The sequence below is a fragment of the Zalophus californianus genome, chromosome 14 (genome assembly GCF_009762305.2).
Source record: "Zalophus californianus isolate mZalCal1 chromosome 14, mZalCal1.pri.v2, whole genome shotgun sequence".
Classification (NCBI taxonomy): domain Eukaryota; kingdom Metazoa; phylum Chordata; class Mammalia; order Carnivora; family Otariidae; genus Zalophus; species Zalophus californianus.
The window spans coordinates 70,431,013-70,451,780 of NC_045608.1; the positions used below are offsets into that span (position 1 = coordinate 70,431,013).

Sequence of the window (20,768 nt, forward strand, 5' to 3'; positions counted from 1 at the left end):
TGCAAACCCACACTGGAGCCCATGCCAAAGACAGTTGTGACAAATTTCATCACCTGGGTTTTCTCGTTTATAATAGCTAGCCCATGCTGGCGGGCGAATTGGCCAGTTGTGTGCTATTTTAAACCCTTCCTGCTCTTTTTCTCATTTGTGCCAAGGGCACACAAAGCTGCCCAGAAGGAAGGAATTCAATCAGCATTAGAAGAATGCACTGAAGTTCTGTTTCCTAAACCCCAGGGGAGATGTGAGTGGGAGGGGAGGACCCAGCTAGCCAAGGACAGAGTCCTTTTTATGTGTCTGTTTCCCCAGGCCAGGCGCTGGGCCCAGCTGACACATGCTAGTGGGAGGGAACCTTGAAGGGTGGCTGGTAGCAAGGAGAGGCCTGGGAAAGAGTGGGGACCCTGAGGGGGTGGAAACACTTCCTGAGGCTTCATCCTGGCCCGGAGTTTTCATCTGCTACCCTCAGAGTCCCATCCCTCTGCCTGGCCAGGTCCACCTGGTCCTGACAGAAAGGGCTGCAGGCAGGACTTGTCATCAGCCTGTCCTTACCTGGTCCTGACCCCCATCCAAGGCCAGAAACATTATGGAGCCATACTGTCTGTCTTGGGCCCTCCAGTCAAATACCTGGAGTGCTGGACTGAAGGTCACCCTTTTCTCTGATCCCCTTCCCTGGTCAGTCTCAGAATTAACACATTCTTTTCCCCTTTCCTCAGTCTCTTCCCCTTTTCTGAAATGATACACAGATACACTCATGGAGCTGGCCGCACTCACCTCCGTGTGGCCAGCCCGCTGCCTGGGTTCATTCTGGAAGCTGAAGGCTACACCGCCAGCCTGCCCTCAATTCTGAATAGTGCTGTTCCTTAGCTCTGTATTGATGTGTGAGTGGGGATAGGAGTCGCCTACAGGCCCAAGTCCTCATAAGGCCCCAGGATGTCAAAGCACAGGGTTGCATTGTGGGAATGATAGGAGGGGAGGCAGCAATGTGGGATCAAGTCCACCCTAAAAGAGGCACCGCGTGGCTTTGTACCTGCTAAGGGGGTCAGGCTGGCCTTGCGGATAATAGGCTACTGTGTGTGAACCCCTGGTGCAGTGCCCACAAGTGCTAGAAGAAGATATACCGATGCCCAGGAGTGTCTGATTATTATGAACACCAGGGAATGGACCGGGATTTTTATGAAGTACTTTACACCCAGGGGACTTTGGGGGACCACAGTTCATATAAGCTATGAATTCAGAGACCTTTAAATGCTGAAACGTTTTGAGAAAAGGTAGGTTCCAGGTTGGCGCCATGGGAGGTTGTTCCAACCCCTTGGCCGGTGTGGGCTCAGCTTCCCCAGTCTGTTCTGGGATCAGAGTCTCCTGGGAGCCTCGTTTACCCCCTCATCTGCAAAATGGCGGAACTGCCCTACGTCATAGGATTGGTGGAAGCGTCAAATACAGTCCTAGAAGGAACTCTTTCTGGAATGAAGTCATAAAAAGAAAGTGAGGCGTTGGAGAGAGAGGCCAGAAGCCCCTCAAGTCTGAAGACTTGAGATGGAGAGCGTCTTTCCTTAGCTCGGGCTTCCGGTCCCCTGCTGTACTCCTCAGGGTCCCCCCCCCCGTTTGTGCCATCTTTCCTGATCAAAACAGACTGTTACTCAAGTCCAAAGCTTTTTGTTCCTCTTTTGTGTTTAGAAGCAACGGCAGCTCGGCCGCTATGAAGCCCCTGAAGAGCCTGGCCACGGGGAAATCCACACACTGATTCCTATGAGAAGGGGTTCCCAGAGGCCCAAGGAAAATCATCTGTTGTGAAGCTGGAGGATTTCTTCTCACAACATAGTTTTGTAGACCATGAGAGCACAAAGGGTTCCTAAAGATCTCGATTCCACCTGCTTCGAACGAAAGCACCAACCCCAGGGGTATGTGGTGAGAAACACCTAGGCGCATCGATTTCACTCTGCGAAGAGCATGTGGGGAGTTAAGTCATTTTAATATCAAATATGGATGTTGTTTTGGAAAATGCAAATTGCTCACTGATCAAGATTAAACACAAGGCTTCAAAGAAGTTTCGGGCTTACAGCTTAAAGCAGTAATCCACAAGTCTGGCTTTGGAGGGTTCCACACCTCCTCACCCCTCACCACCTCAGCACACACAGGCCTGCTTCGCCCACCCCCCCAGGGTGAGGTCTGGGGCCTCAGTGCTTCTAGAAAGGCTCCCAGGTGGCTCTCATTTTCAGATGAAATTAAGCAGTGTAGGCTCGAGGGTGTGCTTGCTCTTGAAACTCTGGGTAGGAGGTGGAAAGGTCTGGAGCATACTCCCTCCACACTGGTTTCTGCTCCCTTTGTAGGTGAGCTACTGCTTTCTTCAAGATCCAAGTGATATAGAGACAGATCCATCAGGGAGCTTTGCTGTATCAGACGAGTGGTCGTATCGAGCCCTAAAGGATGAGGAAGCCCAGTGAGGTGAGCTCCAGATGGCCTTAGGGCAACGCAGCATGCCCTGTGACACCCGATATCCACCTGGCAAAAGGGACCAAGGAGTCACACTTAGGTGGCTTTTTCCATTTTTTGATGATGGGCAGTGAACTAAGAACATCTTACAATGCCCTGCAAAAGTAATATAGCAGCCCCTAACCCCTCCCAAGGTCTAGAAGTCGTGTTTCTGAAGACCTCTGCTTCCTTCATGGAACCAGGGTCAAATGGATAAACCACAGAAAAATGAGACTTCTCAGAAAGGTGCAGATGTCCTAACTTTTCAAGTAAAATCTTAGCACCCAGAATATAGATTTTTTTTTTTTTTTTAGGCAGCTGAGTCCTTCATTGTTTGCTCCACAAACAGCATAGTATCTTTGACCAAATAGATTTTGAGGTGACTTGATGCGGCTCCCCGCCTCATGGACAGCCCATCCTAGGTGCCAGGTGAAACAGGGAGGACCTGGTGAGCTACAAAGCCAGCTTTTGGGGCACAGTGGTCTGGCATCTGCCAGCAGAGAGATCTCTGAGTCCCTGGAATGGCCAAGAGAAGGCTTCATAAAGAAGGGGGCCTAAGGCTTATCCCAGTGGAAGGTAAACTGCTCGAGGGCAAGGAAGCAGTACAGAGCAGGGATGAAGGAGGGCCTCGGAGTCCCACCAATGGGGTGAACGCCAGTTCTGCCCCTCAGCGTGTGACCTCAGGCAGGTGCATTCATCTGAGATGGTCTTCTCATCTGTAAAAGAGGGGGTACTCCCCTAGCAGAGTTTAAGGATTAAAGGTGACTATATAAATACTTCATAGCATGCTTCACTCAAATACTCATAAATGGTGGCTATTTTAACCATTTAAAAAGTTTTCCCGGGCTCCTGGGTGGCTCAGATGGTTGGGCGTCTGCCTTCGGCTCAGGTCGTGATCCCAGGGTCCTGGGATTGAGTCCCGCGTTGGGCTCCTTGCTCCGCGGGGAGTCTGCTTCTCCCTTTCCCTTTGCCTCTCCCCCTGCTTGTTCTCTCTCTGTCTCTCTCGCAAGTGAATAGATAAAATCTTAAAAAAAAAAAAAAAGTTTTCCGTCACTTGCGCATAGAATGTCTAGTACCTAGGATTTGCTCAGGTTGACTGGCTAAATGAGGGCTTGGTCGAATGTTTACCTAAAGCAATGCTTCTCCAATGGGGCAATTTTGCCCGTGTCTGAAGACATTTTGGATTGCTGCAATTGGGTGGATGTGTGCACGCGTGCATGCTTTTGTACAACTAACAAGTAGGTAGAGAACAGGGATTTTCCTAAACATCCTACAATGCACAGGACAGCCCCAGCCTGCCCCACCCCCCAATTATTGCTTCAAATGTCAGTAGTGCTGAGGTGGAAACAAGGGAGAAGCTGGGGTTTGCCCACCCAGATGAGGGGAAGGAGGGAAGCAGAGAGATTTACAAGTCTGGAATCTGGCAGCAAATGAAAACTCCTGCAAATATCGCTGGAAGAGGAATTCTCTTCTCCATAAGGGTTTAGCAGTCATGACATACATAGAGTTAAGTTAGAGAAACTGGATTCTGACTTAATCCTCCGAGATCAGTGGACTGACTTAAGCTCTTTGGTCAGATGTGAAAAAGCAATAGAAATAAGATGGGCAGAATGAGAAAGTAGTCGGAGGTTGCAGTGGGGTCCAGGAAAGAAAAAAGGGCATCACATACTGTAATAGATGAGGTCCATCTGTCATTTTAAATCTTTTTAAAAAGATTTTGTTTTTAAGTTCTCTCTCCACCCAGCGTGGGGCTCGAAATCAAAACCCCGAGATCAAAAGTTGCATGCTCCAACAACTGAGCTAGCCAGGCGCCCTGCATCCCTCTATTTTAACTTTTTTCCTGGGATAAGGCAAACTACATACTAAGAGACTATAAAGCACTAAGTAAAGGGAAGTTTCCATGATTCGGGAAAGACTAATTCCTTAGAACGTCAACAAAGGTATCTGGCGGATATCTACTCATCCTAGGGCCTTCAAGATGAAATTAAAAACCTAAGTAACAATCCTGACTTGAACACAGTTTCGGCCAATTTTTGATATTTCAATTGCTGGCAGAGCACTTTGGTGCTCAAGAGGAGTCCACACATCAATTCTGAAACTAGAATTGGTGCCTTAGCCCAGCCCAAGTCCCTCATGGTCATGATAGTTTGAGAATACAAAGTAACCCTATTGTATTAAGAAGTGCTATTGAAATCTTTGACTGGGGTGCCCAGGAATCCTGGAACCAGAGTTCAATGAAGAATGCTCACATCTCGGTTGTATAATCTTTCTGAAAATGCTTTTAGATTTGGGGATTTTTATCTTTGCTTTAAGCTAGTTAAACTTTAAAGCTTCAGCTTTTTTCCCCTGCAAAATGGAAAGAAGCTTTTTTCCCCTGCACCCTAGAGCTGCAGGAAAGATGAAGTAAGATTACGCACCTGAGTTCACTTTGTACTGGATGGGTCACCCAACTTAAAGGAAGTGTTTTTAAAACCCAAAGGTTTTTTACTTTTGGTTTACATTGCTCTTTAGCTGCACTTCCTATTTTCTCAGGGCTGTGCTGGGTTTTCAGAAGAAACAGAACAAAAGGGATGCTACTCAGGAATGCATATTAGTCACCTCACAGCATCTCCAGAGATTTGTTTCTGGAGTTTCATGCACTCCTCACAGCTTACTTATTCCCATTTTACAGATAAAGAAAATGAGACTCAAAGTATACAATCCACAAAATATGGGATGAGATGCCCTCTTATCAAAGCCAGAAAATAAGGGAACTTGAATTGAAACAGAATCCACAACTGAAAAATAAGCTTTGTGGGCCTAGTCCAGAAGCAGCTTCCAAGATGAAATGACCAGGAGAGCATGGGAAATGACTAAAAAATGAGATGTAGTCTACAAGGTGGCATGCTCAGTTCCTCTCAGTGTTCTACCGACAGACTTGGAGTCCATTTGATTCCATCTTTTACCTGGAAAGGTCTACCTAAGGGTGTCCAAATGGTGATGGAAGGGATGGTGGAAGAATGTTATTCCTGGCAAAATTAAAAGAGGTAGGGTCAAGAGCTGAAGGAGGTCACCGAAAGGGTTGAGGAAATGGAATAACAGCAAGCAAGGCTGATCTATTAGTAAAGAAAGTAAAAGCGAAAGGACCATTTCTGTAATCCTTGACCACAATCTTTGACCTGAGGCTGTATTTTCCAGAAAGCACTTAGGAATCACCTGTTTGGGAAGAGAAAACATAAAATGTGATCCTGACTCGAGTCCTCACCGCAAGCTTCCAGGCATGAGAGTAAGATTTCTTTGGTTTTCATGTGGATCAAGAGAAGCCACTGGGATAGACCAGGAAAATGAGACACTTTTGGAGCTTGCTTCCTCAACTTCAAAATGAGATGGTGGCTTTCAGAATGCGAACCTTTTCCATGTACTGAAAAGACAAACCTGGGAAGGTATGTCTAGCTTCTAGACAACTGGGACTTCTAGAATTTTTTTTTTTTAATGCCAGTCATTTTTTTTTTTTTTTTTAAGATTTTATTTATTCATTCATGAGAGACAGAGGGAGAGAGAGAGAAGCAGAGGGAGAATCAGGCTCCCAAGGAGCAGGGAGCCCGATGTGGGACCCGATCCCAGGACCCTGGGATCATGACCCAAGCCGAAGGCAGACACCCAACCATCTGAGCCACCCAGGCGCCCTGGGACTTCTAGAATTAAAAAGAAACATCCTAAGCCATACCACTGGTGACTTAACACGTGTGGAAAGAACGTACTTTCCAAGAAGTACAAATTTGGCAATGTATGGACTAACGGAGGAAAGCTCCACTGAATCCAAACCCAACCAAGAACCCATTCATAATCTATTTTTGGTTTTTATCAATAGTCAGATTCGGAAAAAAAGTCCCCAGCTGAGGTAGTAGAGACTGTTTTAAGAAAGTAGCTTTAAGAGCGGCTTTCAGACACCCACACAATTATTTTCACACATACGCAATTCTTAAAATTATTTCCAGCAAGTTCTTGCAGACTCCACCAACATGGAAGAAATGAACTGGCCTCTCTCTCCTGTTTTTCTCTGTGGTTTTAAAGTCTTACTTTCAGAAGATTTTTCTTCACAAATGATATTAACCACTTCTTGATAATAAATAGGCCGGGCTATTTCTTATTAACTCTATTATCATATTCTTCTAATTGTCACCCAACAGTGAACCTTGAAGACTTTAAATAAAGGTTATTTACACATACATGGTCAGCATTAGTGAAATCCACAAGCTACCAATCCTTTTTGAAATCTTATTTTTCTAGTTGTAAATTTATCTTTAAAGTATGATGCCTAGTTTCCCTATTTCAGCACATTACATCTATGACTCAGGTAGATGTGAAATCACTACCCCATTCAGGTCACTTGTTATGATGTCTTGGTAAATCCCCTGAAATTGCAGCAACAGATAATGTCACGATTTCCAGTTTGCCTTTGATCTTGGGAAATGTCATGGAAGATACGAGCCTTGGCGCTTTGAAAGAGGAATACCTACAATTTAGTTCCCAGTTTCAAATACTAATTATTGCATTCTTACAGTGCCAGGATCACATTTTAAAAATCCTCTCATGTTTCAATTAGTAGAGGCTAACTGCCATTGACTTATCCAAGAACATTCTAATTTAACAGCCCCTCCATCTGTCGCTGGGCATAGGTCATACCTATATTTTGAGGTTTTGTACAGCCTTTAAGATGGTGAGAATGACCTTCCCCACCTTGATATTCAATATTAATGTATGCAATAAATTATGCATAACACTGCTAGAGGCTTTGGGTAAACATTGAAATGTTGCTGGTAGGCACTGAACAAAGATTTATATAGTCTTGGCCAACTTCATGTCCCATTTCAAACTAGCAAGCGTCTTATTACCAAGCCAGTTCTTTTCAGTTTTTTGCTGTTGAATATTCAGCTATCATAGCTCCTTCTTAAGACTTTCATGTTTAAGACGTTTTATGCACACTCTGAGAGAGATTGGAGATTTATAATTTTAAAACACAAAAGCAGGGGCGCCTGGGTGGCTCAGTCGGTTAAGCGTCTGCCTTCGGCTCAGGTCGTGATCCCGGAGTCCCGGGATCGAGTCCCGCATCGGGCTCCCTGCTCGGCGGGGAGTCTTCTCCCTCTGACCCTCTTCCCTCTCATGTGCTCTCTGTCTCTCATTCTCTCTCTCTCTCAAATAAATAAATAAAATCTTTAAAAAAAAAACCCCACAAAGGCAGCAGGAACTCACTTAGGCGTCAGGTTTCAACATGTCCATTTTCCATTAGACCTTTTACAGAACACGCTGAAGGCCTAGAAATCTATGGTTTCTCTTCAGCTGTTTTGTCCTACCAAGCCCCACCTCTCATCGGTGAACTCTACTTATTATCTGAAGTATCTAAACACTTACCCTCCCTAAGGAAGTTCTCTTGCATTGGTGTACAATTGTGACCTTTAAAATGTAAAAGCAGATGAACATCACTACAGAGGGTGGCACAGAGAATCCCAAATGGCAAGAAAATAGAAGTCTTTCACAATTTTCAATTATTTCTCATGGTCAGCTTGAAGATCCTTTAAGGGAATAATTACGATATCCAAGAAGGAAAATATGGCGGTTTAAAGAAAACAGCTGTTCTTCTTTGGTGGGGGAGGGGCAGAGAGAGCATCTTAAGCAGGCTCTCCATCTCACAACTGAGATCATGACCTGAGCCAAAATCAAGAGTTGCACGCTTAACTGACTGAGCCACCCGGGCGCCCCAAGAAAACAGCTATTCTTAATCTTTGCTAACTGGAGTCTCATTAGGTTTTTCAATGTCCCTTCCTAATTCATCAGTGCTCCCCTGCCCAGTTACTCAATAACTAACAGGAAACGCTAAGTATGGACTAGCCATAAAACAGAAGGTTACTGCAGCTGAATTATGTTGTGGAAGTATACTGTCATGAAAAAGATGCTCACTATATATTATAAACACCCCTAAATCCCCATTATTTACAAAAACTTTTGGAATGATAGAAGTAGAAATTTAAGTGGGACTGGGAATGGGGGGAGCATATTGAGAACCACTGTCTGGTTTTTAGGCGAAGAGAGCCACTGATAAGAATAACTGGGGAGGGTATGTGTTGTGGTGAGTGCTGGGTGTTAAGACTGATGAATCACAAATAATACATTATATGTTAATTAAAAAATAATTAAAAAAGGAATAATTTGGAGTGTAATAACATACCTGTACCTATTTTCAAAACCTAATTATTCTAGCCTTCTTTACTCTTGCTAAAAACCTGCTTTGCAAGGGAAACCCTTCGATAAAATCCCATATAGAAAGAATGACATGCCATTTTAACTGGGCTGCCAGCCAAACCAAGTACTTTCAGCTTAGCACCTACCCGGGGAAAATGGAAGCAGGTTACCTCCATTGTCCAAAAGTTTGCTTTGTACCACTTTACTTTTATGAAAGACCCACATTACTATCCATTTTTGTTAACCAAAACAAATCTGAAGAGGATTTTCACTTTTTAACTGCTTCTTTGCTTTATGCCTTTTCAGCTCACAAAAGGTTTTATAGGAACATTTAATTTCAGATGATGGGGGAAACATGTAATGTCAAGTACTCAGCAGCTTTGCCTAATTCTTAACTATTCACACTGCAGATCATCCAGTGGTGTAGCAATTCCCTGGTAAGGCAAGTCCACAGGTTTCCTAGAGCCTCTCTACCCCAGTACTTCCCTATGCAAGAAAATGAACACAAAGGTCTGAGGAAAGGCCGCCCTAGACTTCGAACTTGGGGAAGTGCTTCTCAGTTTTGCTAATGTAAATTTCAGACAGTTTTGGCTTCCTCTGGCAAGGAAAGCCTCCAAAGTAAATTATTTCCAAGGTCCTCTGAAAGATCTTGACCTTATATTAGGTACAAGAAATTCATGTTCATCGGTCATTCTATGTTGGAGTTGTATAAACACAGCAGCCCATCCTCTTGTCTGAGGAGGATGTTCCAAGACCCCCAGTGGATGCCTGAAACCATGATTAGTACCAAACCCTAAATGTACTGTTTTTCCCTATACATGCATCCTATGATAAAGTTGATTTATAAGAGTAAGAGATTTGTAAGAGATTAACAAGAATGATAAAACAAGGGGTGCCTGGGTGGCTCAGTCGTTGAGCGTCTGCCTTCGGCTCAGGTCATGATTCCCGGGTCCTGGGATCGAACCCCGCATCGGGCTTCTCCCCCACTCCTCCTGCTTGTGTTCCCTCTCTCGCTGTGTCTCTGTCAAATAAATAAATAAAATCTTAAAAAAAAAAGAATATAAAACAATTATAATAATATGCTGTAAAACAAATTATGTAAATGTGGTCTCTCTCTCTCTCAAAATATCACCCTTCTTGTGATGAGAAAATGCCTACATGATGAGATGAAGTGAGGGGAAGGACGCGGGTGTGGTGAAGCTGTTAGGCTACAGAGGGTCCCCTACCTCCACACCGGACAGCAGCCGACCGTGTGGGTAACTGAAATGGCAGAAAGAAAAACTGCAGATCAGAGGGGCCGGATGACAGTCCTGTACCACACCCAAACGTTTCTCCTTCATACTTGTGGGGGTTAATCCTAAAGCTAGCAAAGCAATTCTAGGGCAGCTATCTTACCCATCCTCAAATCTCTTCAGTCTTCTGGCGCAGCCGAGGAATTTCTGTCCAGCACCACCATGAAAAGACTCATTGTGGCTGTGTAACATCTCTAAGAATGAACAGAATTTTCGTTTCTTTAAAACATCTTAGAAAGGTCTTTATTCTTGCTTTGTAACAAATGGCAGTGATTTACTCCAATCAGTATCAAATCATTTCATTAATGGAGTAACACTTTTATCAACCACAAACCTTTCAGAAGGTACTTCGTGACTGAAAGTTAAAAACTTGTACCTTCGCATCGGAAAGAAGTTCGTTTTCTAGATTTAATGATTAAAAAGACAAAAACCTGTAACAAACGGTAGAAACTGAGTCTATAAGGATTCAGGATTTTAGTTAACATAAATGTATAAAAAGTCATTATTTACAATTAGGTTAATAGTAATTGTGGTCGACTACACACACAAGCAACTAAACAATCTAAAACTAGCTAAATCTCTAATTTTACACTCATTTAAAGGAAAAGCTAAATTTGGATAGGAGCATAAGTGACCCATTTAACACTAAGAATACACTAAAAAAAAAAAAAAAAAAAAATCACTCCAAGAATGAACACAGGGAGCTGGCTTAGGAGAGGGGAAACTTTGTAAAAGAAAATGTTCAAATTCTAGCAAATGGCTATCTTCCAGTCTAAACTAATGATTGCATGAAAAACACCAAGGAGAATACATTCAAGTTAATGGAAACAAGTCTTTATTAAGTAACTTTTAATATCAGAAAAATAAAACTCTTATAATTCTCTTTACAGCAAATATATAATATCAGTGCTTTGGCCATCTTAAGTTAAAGGCCCTTTATCATAAAATATATGGTTTTAAACTTTACTCAAATTGAATTTATAATCCCTATGACTTCCCTACATATACATAACAAAAGAGTGTAGTAAAATTAGCAAATACTAAACTATATTGATAATTTATCATTCTTAGTTTGTGGTTTTTAGAAACAGTACACGCACCTAATATATGTCGATTCCTTGGCTTATTAGTTGCAGTGTACAATGCAACAAAATACAAAATACATGCTTGGTGAACATTCGTTCATATCTACAAGACGGCAGCTAAAGATTAGGTTTCAATACTGACATTTAACTATCCTACAAGCAATTAGCATTACATCATAATATGCCATCAAGGCAATTTTTATACTGAAAAAAATCAAAATAAAAACCGTTATTTGTAAACTTTTATACGAAATGTAACTCTTCAAGTGGAAATAAAAAATAAAATTTGTCTATTTACTATTCAATACACATAGGATTTTCAATTTTTTGTTATATTGAGAAAAAAAGCTCTTTTGTGTTGGGAAAATAACGCTTCAAAAAATAATTAGTAGAAAAACCCACCAGTATATTGTTTTGTCCTTTCAATGCCAGCACAGATTTGGGAACATACTGAGGATGAAGTTATAGACATCCACAGGTGAAATGTAAAAGTGTTTCTTAGAGAAATCTTTCCTTGTGATTGGAAATAGTTTTGAAATGAAGTAAACTGATGGAAGGTCATCACAGCGGCTTTTGTAAATTATGCTAAGGGCATTATTATCCCTCTCTCCCTCCCCCTCCCCTAAATTACTAAAAAATAAAAATATATTTCTAATGTGCAAGACATATGGATTGAACATAAAATGTTTCACATTTTGATCTATAGTCTAAAAATTAACAGCTTGATCAGACTAATGAATGGAATGTTCGCATCCTCAATTATTAGCCAATATAGGTGCATCCCAAAGCCCTTCCTGAAATGGGAAAACCCAGGTGGCCGTTTCCACATTCACCAAGGGAGGCAATGGGTAGGAATTCACAATCGACACAATTGCATTCCTGATCCACTGATCATACCAGCCGTGAGCATTCTGGGCGAGATGAAGGTCAATGTAGCAGTTTTTTGTCCCAAATTATAACCAGTGATCGAGTAAACTGCCATCAGCCCTATTATTACCAATAAGTAATCACAATGCATTAAAAAGTTACTTGCAATCCTGCAGAATTAGGCATAAGTTGTTGTAAAATAAAAAACGAACCTGTTTTGTCAAAACTGGCAGTGTAAAGAAGGCAGCACTGGAAGTGTCTGAATCATCTGTAATGCCAAGTACCCTCCATAAACTCTTAATGTGGCTAGGCTTTGGGACCCACGGTTTTGAAATCTAGACGTATAAACTTTTCTCATAGGCTCACACAACCTATGATTATCTTCACTCAGCCAAGCTGAACTTCAGTTTTAACGATTCTTACACAAGCTATGTCTCTGGGTCTACAGGATAGTATTAATAATTCAAACCAAACTAATAGACAAGAGACCACTTAGGTTTAGTGTTACCATAGCAGCCTTTTATAAGTTTACTAACAACTTTAGCCTAATCCCAATAAAGCCTGATAACAGTCATAAGAATTCATTAGGAAGTTTACTGGGGGTACCATTATACCCATGCCTTTACGAGTCCATATAGAGATATAGTATTTATGTATATATATATAGTTAAGAGTGAATTTGGATTGCCTGAGTAACAGCTGTCTGGCAAACTGGACATGATGGCGTTCTCTTTTCACAGATCTTGTTGGCACATTCCATGCAGAAGAGGTTGTGGCCACATGGAACTAGGGCAGCAATAACTTCATTCTCAAAGCAAATCACACAATCGTGCTTTCGTCTTGATTCTGGAGGTGAGCTAGAGGTGGAACCACCATTGGAAGAGGAGTAACTATTGGTACCATTAGAAAAAGCAGGGATGTATATCGGAAGGCCAACATGGTTGCCTGTACTAGGTGGGTCGCTCCTAACCCTCCGAGCAAGTGGGTGTTCAATGCTCTCAGGAAATGTAGGAGACAGACGAGGAGTAGATGGCTGACTTCCTCTACGCTGAGTCTTCATGTTACCAGAGGGATCACTCCCAAAGCCAGAGAGTGGGTTAACTGGTTCAAACGGAGTCCAGATAGTTTGAGCAGATGTTGGTAAAGAGTCAAAGGCAGGAGAATCAACTGCAAGATCTTCTGAGCCTACAGATGGTAGTGTATCTCCAAACCAAAAGTTTCCTGTGCTAAATGGGCTTGTTGGACTAAAGTCAGCCAGCCTATTGCTTCCAAAGTAGGAATCTGTGGAACCACTTCCCAGAGAACTGGAACTATCATTTCGATAATTGGATATCATTCTTGCGCGGCTGGGAGGAACTGGATTGGAGGAGAGCCACGCGGAGCCAAGAGTGCCACCTTCAAAGCTTACGTCGGTACCATTGTAATGGAAATCATTTTCTTCATTGAGTTCAATGTAGTTTCCTGTACGCATGGCAATATGCATTTCTATTTCTTCTCGTGCTCGGTCAACATTTTCGGGCATCCCTGTCACTTCAAAGACAGGCTCCTTATCTCTGCTTGGAGTTACTATGTATGTGTGGGTCTGCTGCTGAATTCTCTTTATAGTTGCTCCTTTGGGCCCAACGACCAATCCTACCACGCGATAGGGGACCCTCACTTGAACGGTGGTTTGACCTGGAAGATTTGGACTACATGACAACCCTCCTAGGGCAGGACCATTTTTATTTCGAGATGCACGGATCATGGAGAAGTGCTCTGCAGCTGAGAGAATTTCTCTTTTGGCCATGGCAACATCTTCTTTCCGTCCAGTGACAACAAAAATGGGCTCTTCACCACGAACAGGTGTCTTGATATATGTGTTTGTCTTGGCTCTCAATGCTTTAATTTTACAACCTGTTAGAAAGAAAATATTTCACAAGAATCAACATCTATGTCAATAATTTTGATAAAGACAACTCACAGAAAGCTCCTTTCAAGCTAAATGTCTGCTTGTGGGCAGTTTTTTTTCTTTATCATAAAAACCTGTCACTAGATCATGAGAAAGCTTTCCTAACTCCACAAATGCTCCCCCATCCTCAGGCATATTTGTCTGCTGGTCTTTCACTTAGGAATAGGCGGCACCTCTACTGGGAGATCTTAGAAGTCACGCCTATTGTTTCCGTCTTGTTATTAGTCACTGCAAATGATGCACGGAATACTCTGTACAGGCAAGCTATACCATATGCAGGTCTGGCATTCAGAACAGTAATAATTAACTCCCTTGCAGGATGTTGGTGGCAAAGAAAAACCACTAATGCACATATAAGACATTGAATATCTACTGTCTCATTCAATCTATACAATAACCCTAAGAACTAGGTTACTTCACTCCTTTTATTGCTAAGGAAAGGGAAGCTTACAAGAACAGTTAAACCTACTCTAACTTCAAAATCTATGGTCTTTTTGTCAGTCCGAGAACCTCAAATTTTGCACAACTCTAAGACAGAAGTTGTTTAATGGACTTCCATCTAATTGTCATATTTTAACATTACTCTCTCCTCTATAAAATTCATGATGAGCAAAATGCTCATGGCTCAAAGGCCATCTCACATCTGCTCGCATCAACTGAATTTCAGACTTACTAAGATATCCCCATATCTGGTTATTCTAGTCATACTCATGCATTAACTAAATTAACTTTGACATAAATCAGTGAAATATGAATGCAAAAAGACACTGTACTTGTATGAAAATGAAGCTGATTATTTTTGAAAATCTCAATAAAGGGGTGCCTGGGTGGCTCAGTCAGTTAAGCATCTGACTTTGGCTCAAGTCATGATCTCAGGGTCCTGGGATCAGCCCTGTGTCCGGGCTCCACGCTTGGTGGGGAGTCTGCTTGTCCCTCTGCCCCTCCCCCTGCTCATGCTCTCTCTCTCAAATAAATAAATACAATCTTAAAAAAAAAAAAGAAAAGAAAATCTCAATAAAAGATATATCTTAGAGAAAAAAAAAGGTTGTTGCTGAATTATGTATGGGTGAGACAACTGTAAAGGCCTGGGGTAAAAAACTAACACAGAATGACTCTGCATTCACTGTAAAATTCTTGCTAAATTCAAAAGAAACATATTGGAAATTGTATGGAACATGGGCATTGGATGTGATTTTATTAAAAGACTACTCAGATTGGCAGACCCATTCTCAATTAAAGCTTTTGGCCCAAATCCTAACTGTATTTAAGTTAAAATAAGATATCTGAGATGCATATTCATAACTATCCATAATTCTACAATTAACTTTTTAGAGTAATCACCTATTATCAGTGCCAACTATGTGAGATTAGAGGGCTTCAAAGTGTAACTTAAAATGTCAAATAGACAACTAAGGCATAGAATTCTGGGGTTATACTTTTCAAAGATCTTAATGTGAAGCTTGCTAGAATAGATTTGTTCTCATGAATATATCATGTTATTCCTAGGTTCCTCAAAATGAAGAGGCCAGGTGCTCTTAAAGACACATGTCACATTTTGGGTGGTCTTTTTTCTTTTAACCCCCCCTTTTTTGCCCCCAATAATTTAATAACATATAAAAACTAAGTCTTTATATACATCGTTTCTAATCTGTATAACTGCAACCCCCACCCCCCACAGGTCTCCCTGCCTCCAGTCCCAACTTACTCCAACCCATTCTCTATATTCATTTTAGTCAAATGATGGTTTCTTTTTTTTTTTTTTTTTTTAAGATTTTATTTATTTATTTGACAGAGAGAGACACAGTGAGAGAGGGAACACAAGCAGGGGGAGCGGGAGAAGTAGGTTTCCAGCAGAGCAGGAAGCCCGATGTGGGGCTCGATCCCAGGACCCTGGCATCATGACCTGGCATCAGCCGAAGGTAGATGCTTAAGGACTGAGCCACCCAGACACCCCCCAAATGATGGTTTCTAAATAAAACACAGATCACATGATCATTTCTTTGCATAAAGTGCTTTAATGGCTCCCTTTTACCATAAGGATAAAGTCCAAACAATGTAGCACACAAGGCCCCTCTTTACCTGTCTCCTTTTCCTCTTCCTCACTTCTTTTAAGATTTATTTGAGAGAGACAGCACGTGAGTGCCTGGAGTGGGGGAGAGGCAGAGGGAAAAGCAGACTCTCTGCTGAGCAGGGAGTTCCATGCAGGGCTCTTCTCGGGATCATGCCCACTCAACCCCCCAGGTGCTCCTCCCCTTCCTCACTTCTTAAACTCTGCAGTGTGCTTCTACCATATTAAACTCCTATCCATGCTCCCTTGCTTCCATGGCTAGAATGTTCCTTTGTCCTTGCCTCTTGACTCCCACCTCTGCTTGCTTAATTCCTGCTGGCCATTCAGATTTTAGTTTAGATGTCTCATCCTCTGCGAAGGTTCTTATCCCTCAGGACTGCTTTGTGGGCCCTTCCTAAACATTCCCAAACCACTGGGTGGTTGACTAGAAGTATAGGCATTTGGGGTGTCCATATGACATGTGTTGAAACAAAGATCAGTTTTCTGTATAAAAACACTGGCCTTTCTTATACATATTGCTTTGCATCTAAGCTTTTTTTGCTGAGCTTTTCAAGACCTTCATATTCTAGCCCCATACTGCTAATACAACTTTGTTGAAAGGAGCTGATTATGCTAACTTCAATTATAACATATTCAACATAACTTTATTCAACCTGTCATTGGACTTATGGATCTTAACCCAGATCTATTCACCCTTCCAACAAAATGTAAAACTTACAAAGAAATGGTTTTTTTTTCCCCTTATTGCTGGATCCTAGGTACCTATCATGAAAACACTTTTAGAGTCAGGTTTACTCGAATCTGAGGTTATATTCATTTGAGAAGACTTGGTGGGGAGTGGTTAAAAGCAAAACTGCAAGGAAAGCACTTAGTGCAGTAACTGGATGAGGTAAGAAGGGCCAAGGGGAGGGGGGGTGGCTTGCGGCTATCAAGATATTACTACAATGAGTTGAATTCATGCTACTGTAAAACTCAGAAGTTTTAACTATAAAGAGTGCTGCTGTAAGTTTACGTCTATAATGAACCATAAGATTAAGTTGATGGTGTAACTTTTGACTATAAGACAATGTTATTGCTTTTGCTCCAAAATAGAAGGTGAGTTAGAAGATGAGAGCAAGAAAACTTTTACATCTACTTATTTATATAGACTGAATCTCCAGGAGAGTCCATCAATTCAGCACAGGTCTTGCTTGGGGCTGTGAATGGAGAGTACTTCCCATCGGCCAATCAACATGTGACTGACGGAGAGCGGCCTAAAAAATTCTGAAAGGCTAATGTGAACAAATAACTAACTGTTCACCCTATACATTCAGAGGAGTTATTGTTATTATTCAGATATTCTGGGCTACAACTTAACAAGAAGGCAGTCTGTTGGCATCACATTTCTAACAAAGAGGGTCCAGTTCATCCCATAGAAAGCACTGGGCAATTTCTATTAAGGACAAAGGGAGAAATAACCAAAGGGTCTGGGGTTAGCCCCTCTCAACCTTTACTAATATTGACCACTAGAAAGTTGAATTGAGTAAACTTCTCCAAATAAATACTTTCGAGACTATAAGCAACAGTTGACCTTAGTAGAATACTTTTTGTTTAATACCTAGTAGGTATATTATTAACTAAGAAAATATGCCTAAAGGTACACAAAACACACTATGGCCTATGGTTGGTACTAACAAAGAGGTGTTTAATAATTGGCTCAATAGGAAGACAGAAGACAAACAATTTGAGCAGGAACCACTTCTGAGATAGGAGCGTTAAGAGGCCTATCCTGCCCCAAAGGACAGTGTCTGTAGGTTTTGCAGATCAGGGTTAGAGGTAATAGGAAGATTGCAAAGCCAACCCCTTTAAGCCACTACCAACAAAAACAGAAGAATGTATTTGTTCTCTCTCCTAAATTTTGTAAGACAGTTTTAATACAGTAGCCTCAGCTCAGATTAGGACTCCAGGAAACCTCATCAATCGTAATACTGTTTCTATAGAAACATATATATTCTGAGTTTCAAACAATTAACACATGTTGGGGACAATTTGAATAGGGAAAGTTCTAAATAGGCAACACAAACTAAAGAAAACAAACTTGTTTTATTATTTCACAGGTGAAGAAGGTTAAAAAGATTAAAAAGTTTTTTGGAGTATTTTAGATTGAGTTTTGATTTGAAAAGTCTAAGATAGTTAAAAAATCATGGAAGAATTTATAATCTCAGAGCAGCACAAAACTCAGATGCCATAAGAATAAAGACAAATTAGATTGCACTTTAAAAAAAATTGCTGCATGGCAAAAGTCACCAGAAACAATGTGAAGAAATAATTATTTACAACTTACACCACAAATGGCTAATTTCTCTCTTAGACACATAACCCTGGCCCTATGTATCAAAACACCAAAACCCAATTAAAAAATAGGTAAAAGAAACAGCTCATAGAAAAGTAAATATATAAATGGCTACGAACCATGAAAACTCCTATTTTCACGTGAACTGAAATATCTTTTTCCACCTATAAGACTATCAAATATCAAAACCAGAGCTAGTAAGAACAGGGAAAAGGACTTTCATATTTAACTGCTGAGAGTAGGAACTGCTCGAGGGCACTTTGCATTAATCAAAATTACAACTGCATGGATCCTTCTACCCCTACAATCCCACTCATAGAGTTGATTCTGTAAAAATACTTGCACAGGTGCAAAATGACCTTTGTACTATATTACTTGTTTGTATTAGCGTGCGGCCAATATAGCTATATAATGGAATACAATGCAGTCATAAAACTGGTTGATTTAGGGGGACAGGGTAGGAGGGAGACTTAATTTTCCGTTACACTCGAATTTTTTATAATTTTGAACAAAACAAATGCATTAGCCTTTTTCAAGAAATATATAATTAAATCAGAAAAGCTTTTTAAAAATATAAAGAATGACACATTTTACTAGACTTAGCATATTAATTAGACTTTGGCTAGAACTGACATTATTTTAAAATTGTATGAACAGCAGGGCAAATGATATCATAACTTCAAATGTGAACAAGGCTTTGTAATTCTAAGAGGTGAGGACTAGCAATTTTTTAAAAAATATTTTATTTTTATTTTTTTCTAAGATTTTATTTATTTGAGAGAGAGAGAATGAGAGATAGAGAGCACAAGAGGGAAGAGGGTCAGAGGGAGAAGCAGACTCCCTGCCGAGCAGGGAGCCCGATGCGGGACTCGATCCCGGGACTCCAGGATCATGACCTGAGCTGAAGGCAGTCGCTTAACCAACTGAGCCACCCGGGCGCCCTATAAATATTTTATTTATTTGACAGAGAGAGAGAGAGGGAGAGAGCACAAGCAGGGGGAGCGGCAGACAGAGGGAGAAGCAGGCTCCCAGCTGAGCAGGGAGCCTTACGTGGGACTCCGTCCCAGGACTCTGGGATCAAAGCCTGAGCTGAAGGCAGATGCTCAAAGGACTGAGCCATCCAGGTGCCCTAACAATTGTTTTCTTATAGCTATAGACCAAAACCAACCTATGGCAAGCTGTGTACCAGAAAGTGTAGAGGTTAAGAACTAGGATAGCACCAACTTTCATAGTTGTAATTTTATTTTGATTTGGAAGTAAATTCCCCAAATAAAAAAGTCTCCAACTTACCCCTGGTATAAGGACCTATTTCCTCTTTCTACATCACTGTGGCTAGAGCTGTGTTTAGCTGCAGCCAGAATTATGGTCCCTGCACTCCCTGGTACAGCAAAGGTCCTGTCTTGTTTCTCTAGAGTAAAGAGAACCTCTCCCACCAGATGCCTCAGCGATTAAGAGGGAGAGATCCCCTGTTGCTGGGAGAGGAGTTAGTTAAAAGGAAGAAAAGGACCCAAAATGATGGGATCTTCAGTGTTTCTCAAACCATGGGTTACAATATCAATTTAGCAGGTTGCAATCAACATTTAAAAAGAAAAAAAATGCAAAATTCAACATGTTCCAAATATGTGTACAAAGGGCTGAAATGCCAAATGTTCTTTTACTGGGGAGTGGGGTGGTGGTATCACAGAAAAGTTTAAAAGTAGTAGTCAGTAGCCCCAAATATTATGTGAAATGTTGCTGATTTTTGACAGAGTATTTCATTTTCCAGAAATTCATTGTATTTTCTATTCATTCCATAAATTATATATATCTTACATATAAGGTGACTGAAGAAAGTTAAAACCCTTACAAACACCAAAACTGTGTTATGTGTATATTTTCACTTTGGGTCATCCTTGGCATGTACCTTTCTTCAAAAATTCCCCCCAAGAGTTTTGTTTTGAGGGAAAAGGATCCTACTAGGGTATCAGTATATATATACACTTACATTAAATAAGGAGGGGGAGTGAAAACTCCTTGAGTAGTTCTTTACCTTTGAGAAAATTAGAACTCCTTGGCTTGACATTAAAATCTTTCCCCCACCAACTCTCTCCCATCAAGTAGCCAGAACCTACCTTCTTCCAGACTTTATTATCTCCTAAACATGTCTTGTTCCTCTTCTATCTCTGCTCAGATAGTTCCCTAAATAACATGGAAAACCCTCCTGGTACTTCCCCTCCACACCTTATACCTTCTGAGTCACAAACATGGCCTTCTGGAAGATGAGGCTGTATATGTGAAGGGCTCTATGAACTCAATAAGAGTACAGATAAAGGTACTGACTCTTATTATTATGGCTACTGCATATAAATCTTCCAAGGCACAGTTTAAAGGAAACAATGTAAGAAGCAGAAAACTGATCATCTGCAGGCCTTGGTTCTAATCTATCACCAATTACTCCTGGTTTCAATGTTAGGTCACTCAACCTCTAGGTTCTTTCCAATGCTTAAATTTT

At 41.3% G+C, this 20,768-nt stretch overlaps 1 protein-coding gene across 4 annotated transcripts in view; it reads right to left on the reverse strand.

The window, feature by feature from the left end:
- Nucleotides 1–2,057: 2,057 nt before the first annotated feature.
- MEX3C (mex-3 RNA binding family member C) overlaps nucleotides 2,058–20,768 on the reverse strand; it is a 29,264-nt gene continuing 10,553 nt past the window's right edge. Inside the window, exons 2-4 of one of the 4 annotated variants that reach the window (XM_027576698.1) lie at nucleotides 12,618–13,822; nucleotides 10,081–10,171; nucleotides 2,058–2,496 (exon numbers count right to left, since the gene is read on the reverse strand). In XM_027576698.1, the coding sequence (XP_027432499.1) occupies nucleotides 10,097–10,171; nucleotides 12,618–13,822 (1,280 nt within the window). In that variant the 3' untranslated portion in view covers nucleotides 2,058–2,496; nucleotides 10,081–10,096. Of the gene's footprint in view, nucleotides 2,497–7,888; nucleotides 7,900–9,533; nucleotides 9,707–10,080; nucleotides 10,172–10,789; nucleotides 13,823–20,768 lie in introns of those variants that run through there. The other 3 variants (XM_027576699.1, XM_027576697.1, XM_027576700.1) reach the window with 3 other exon arrangements.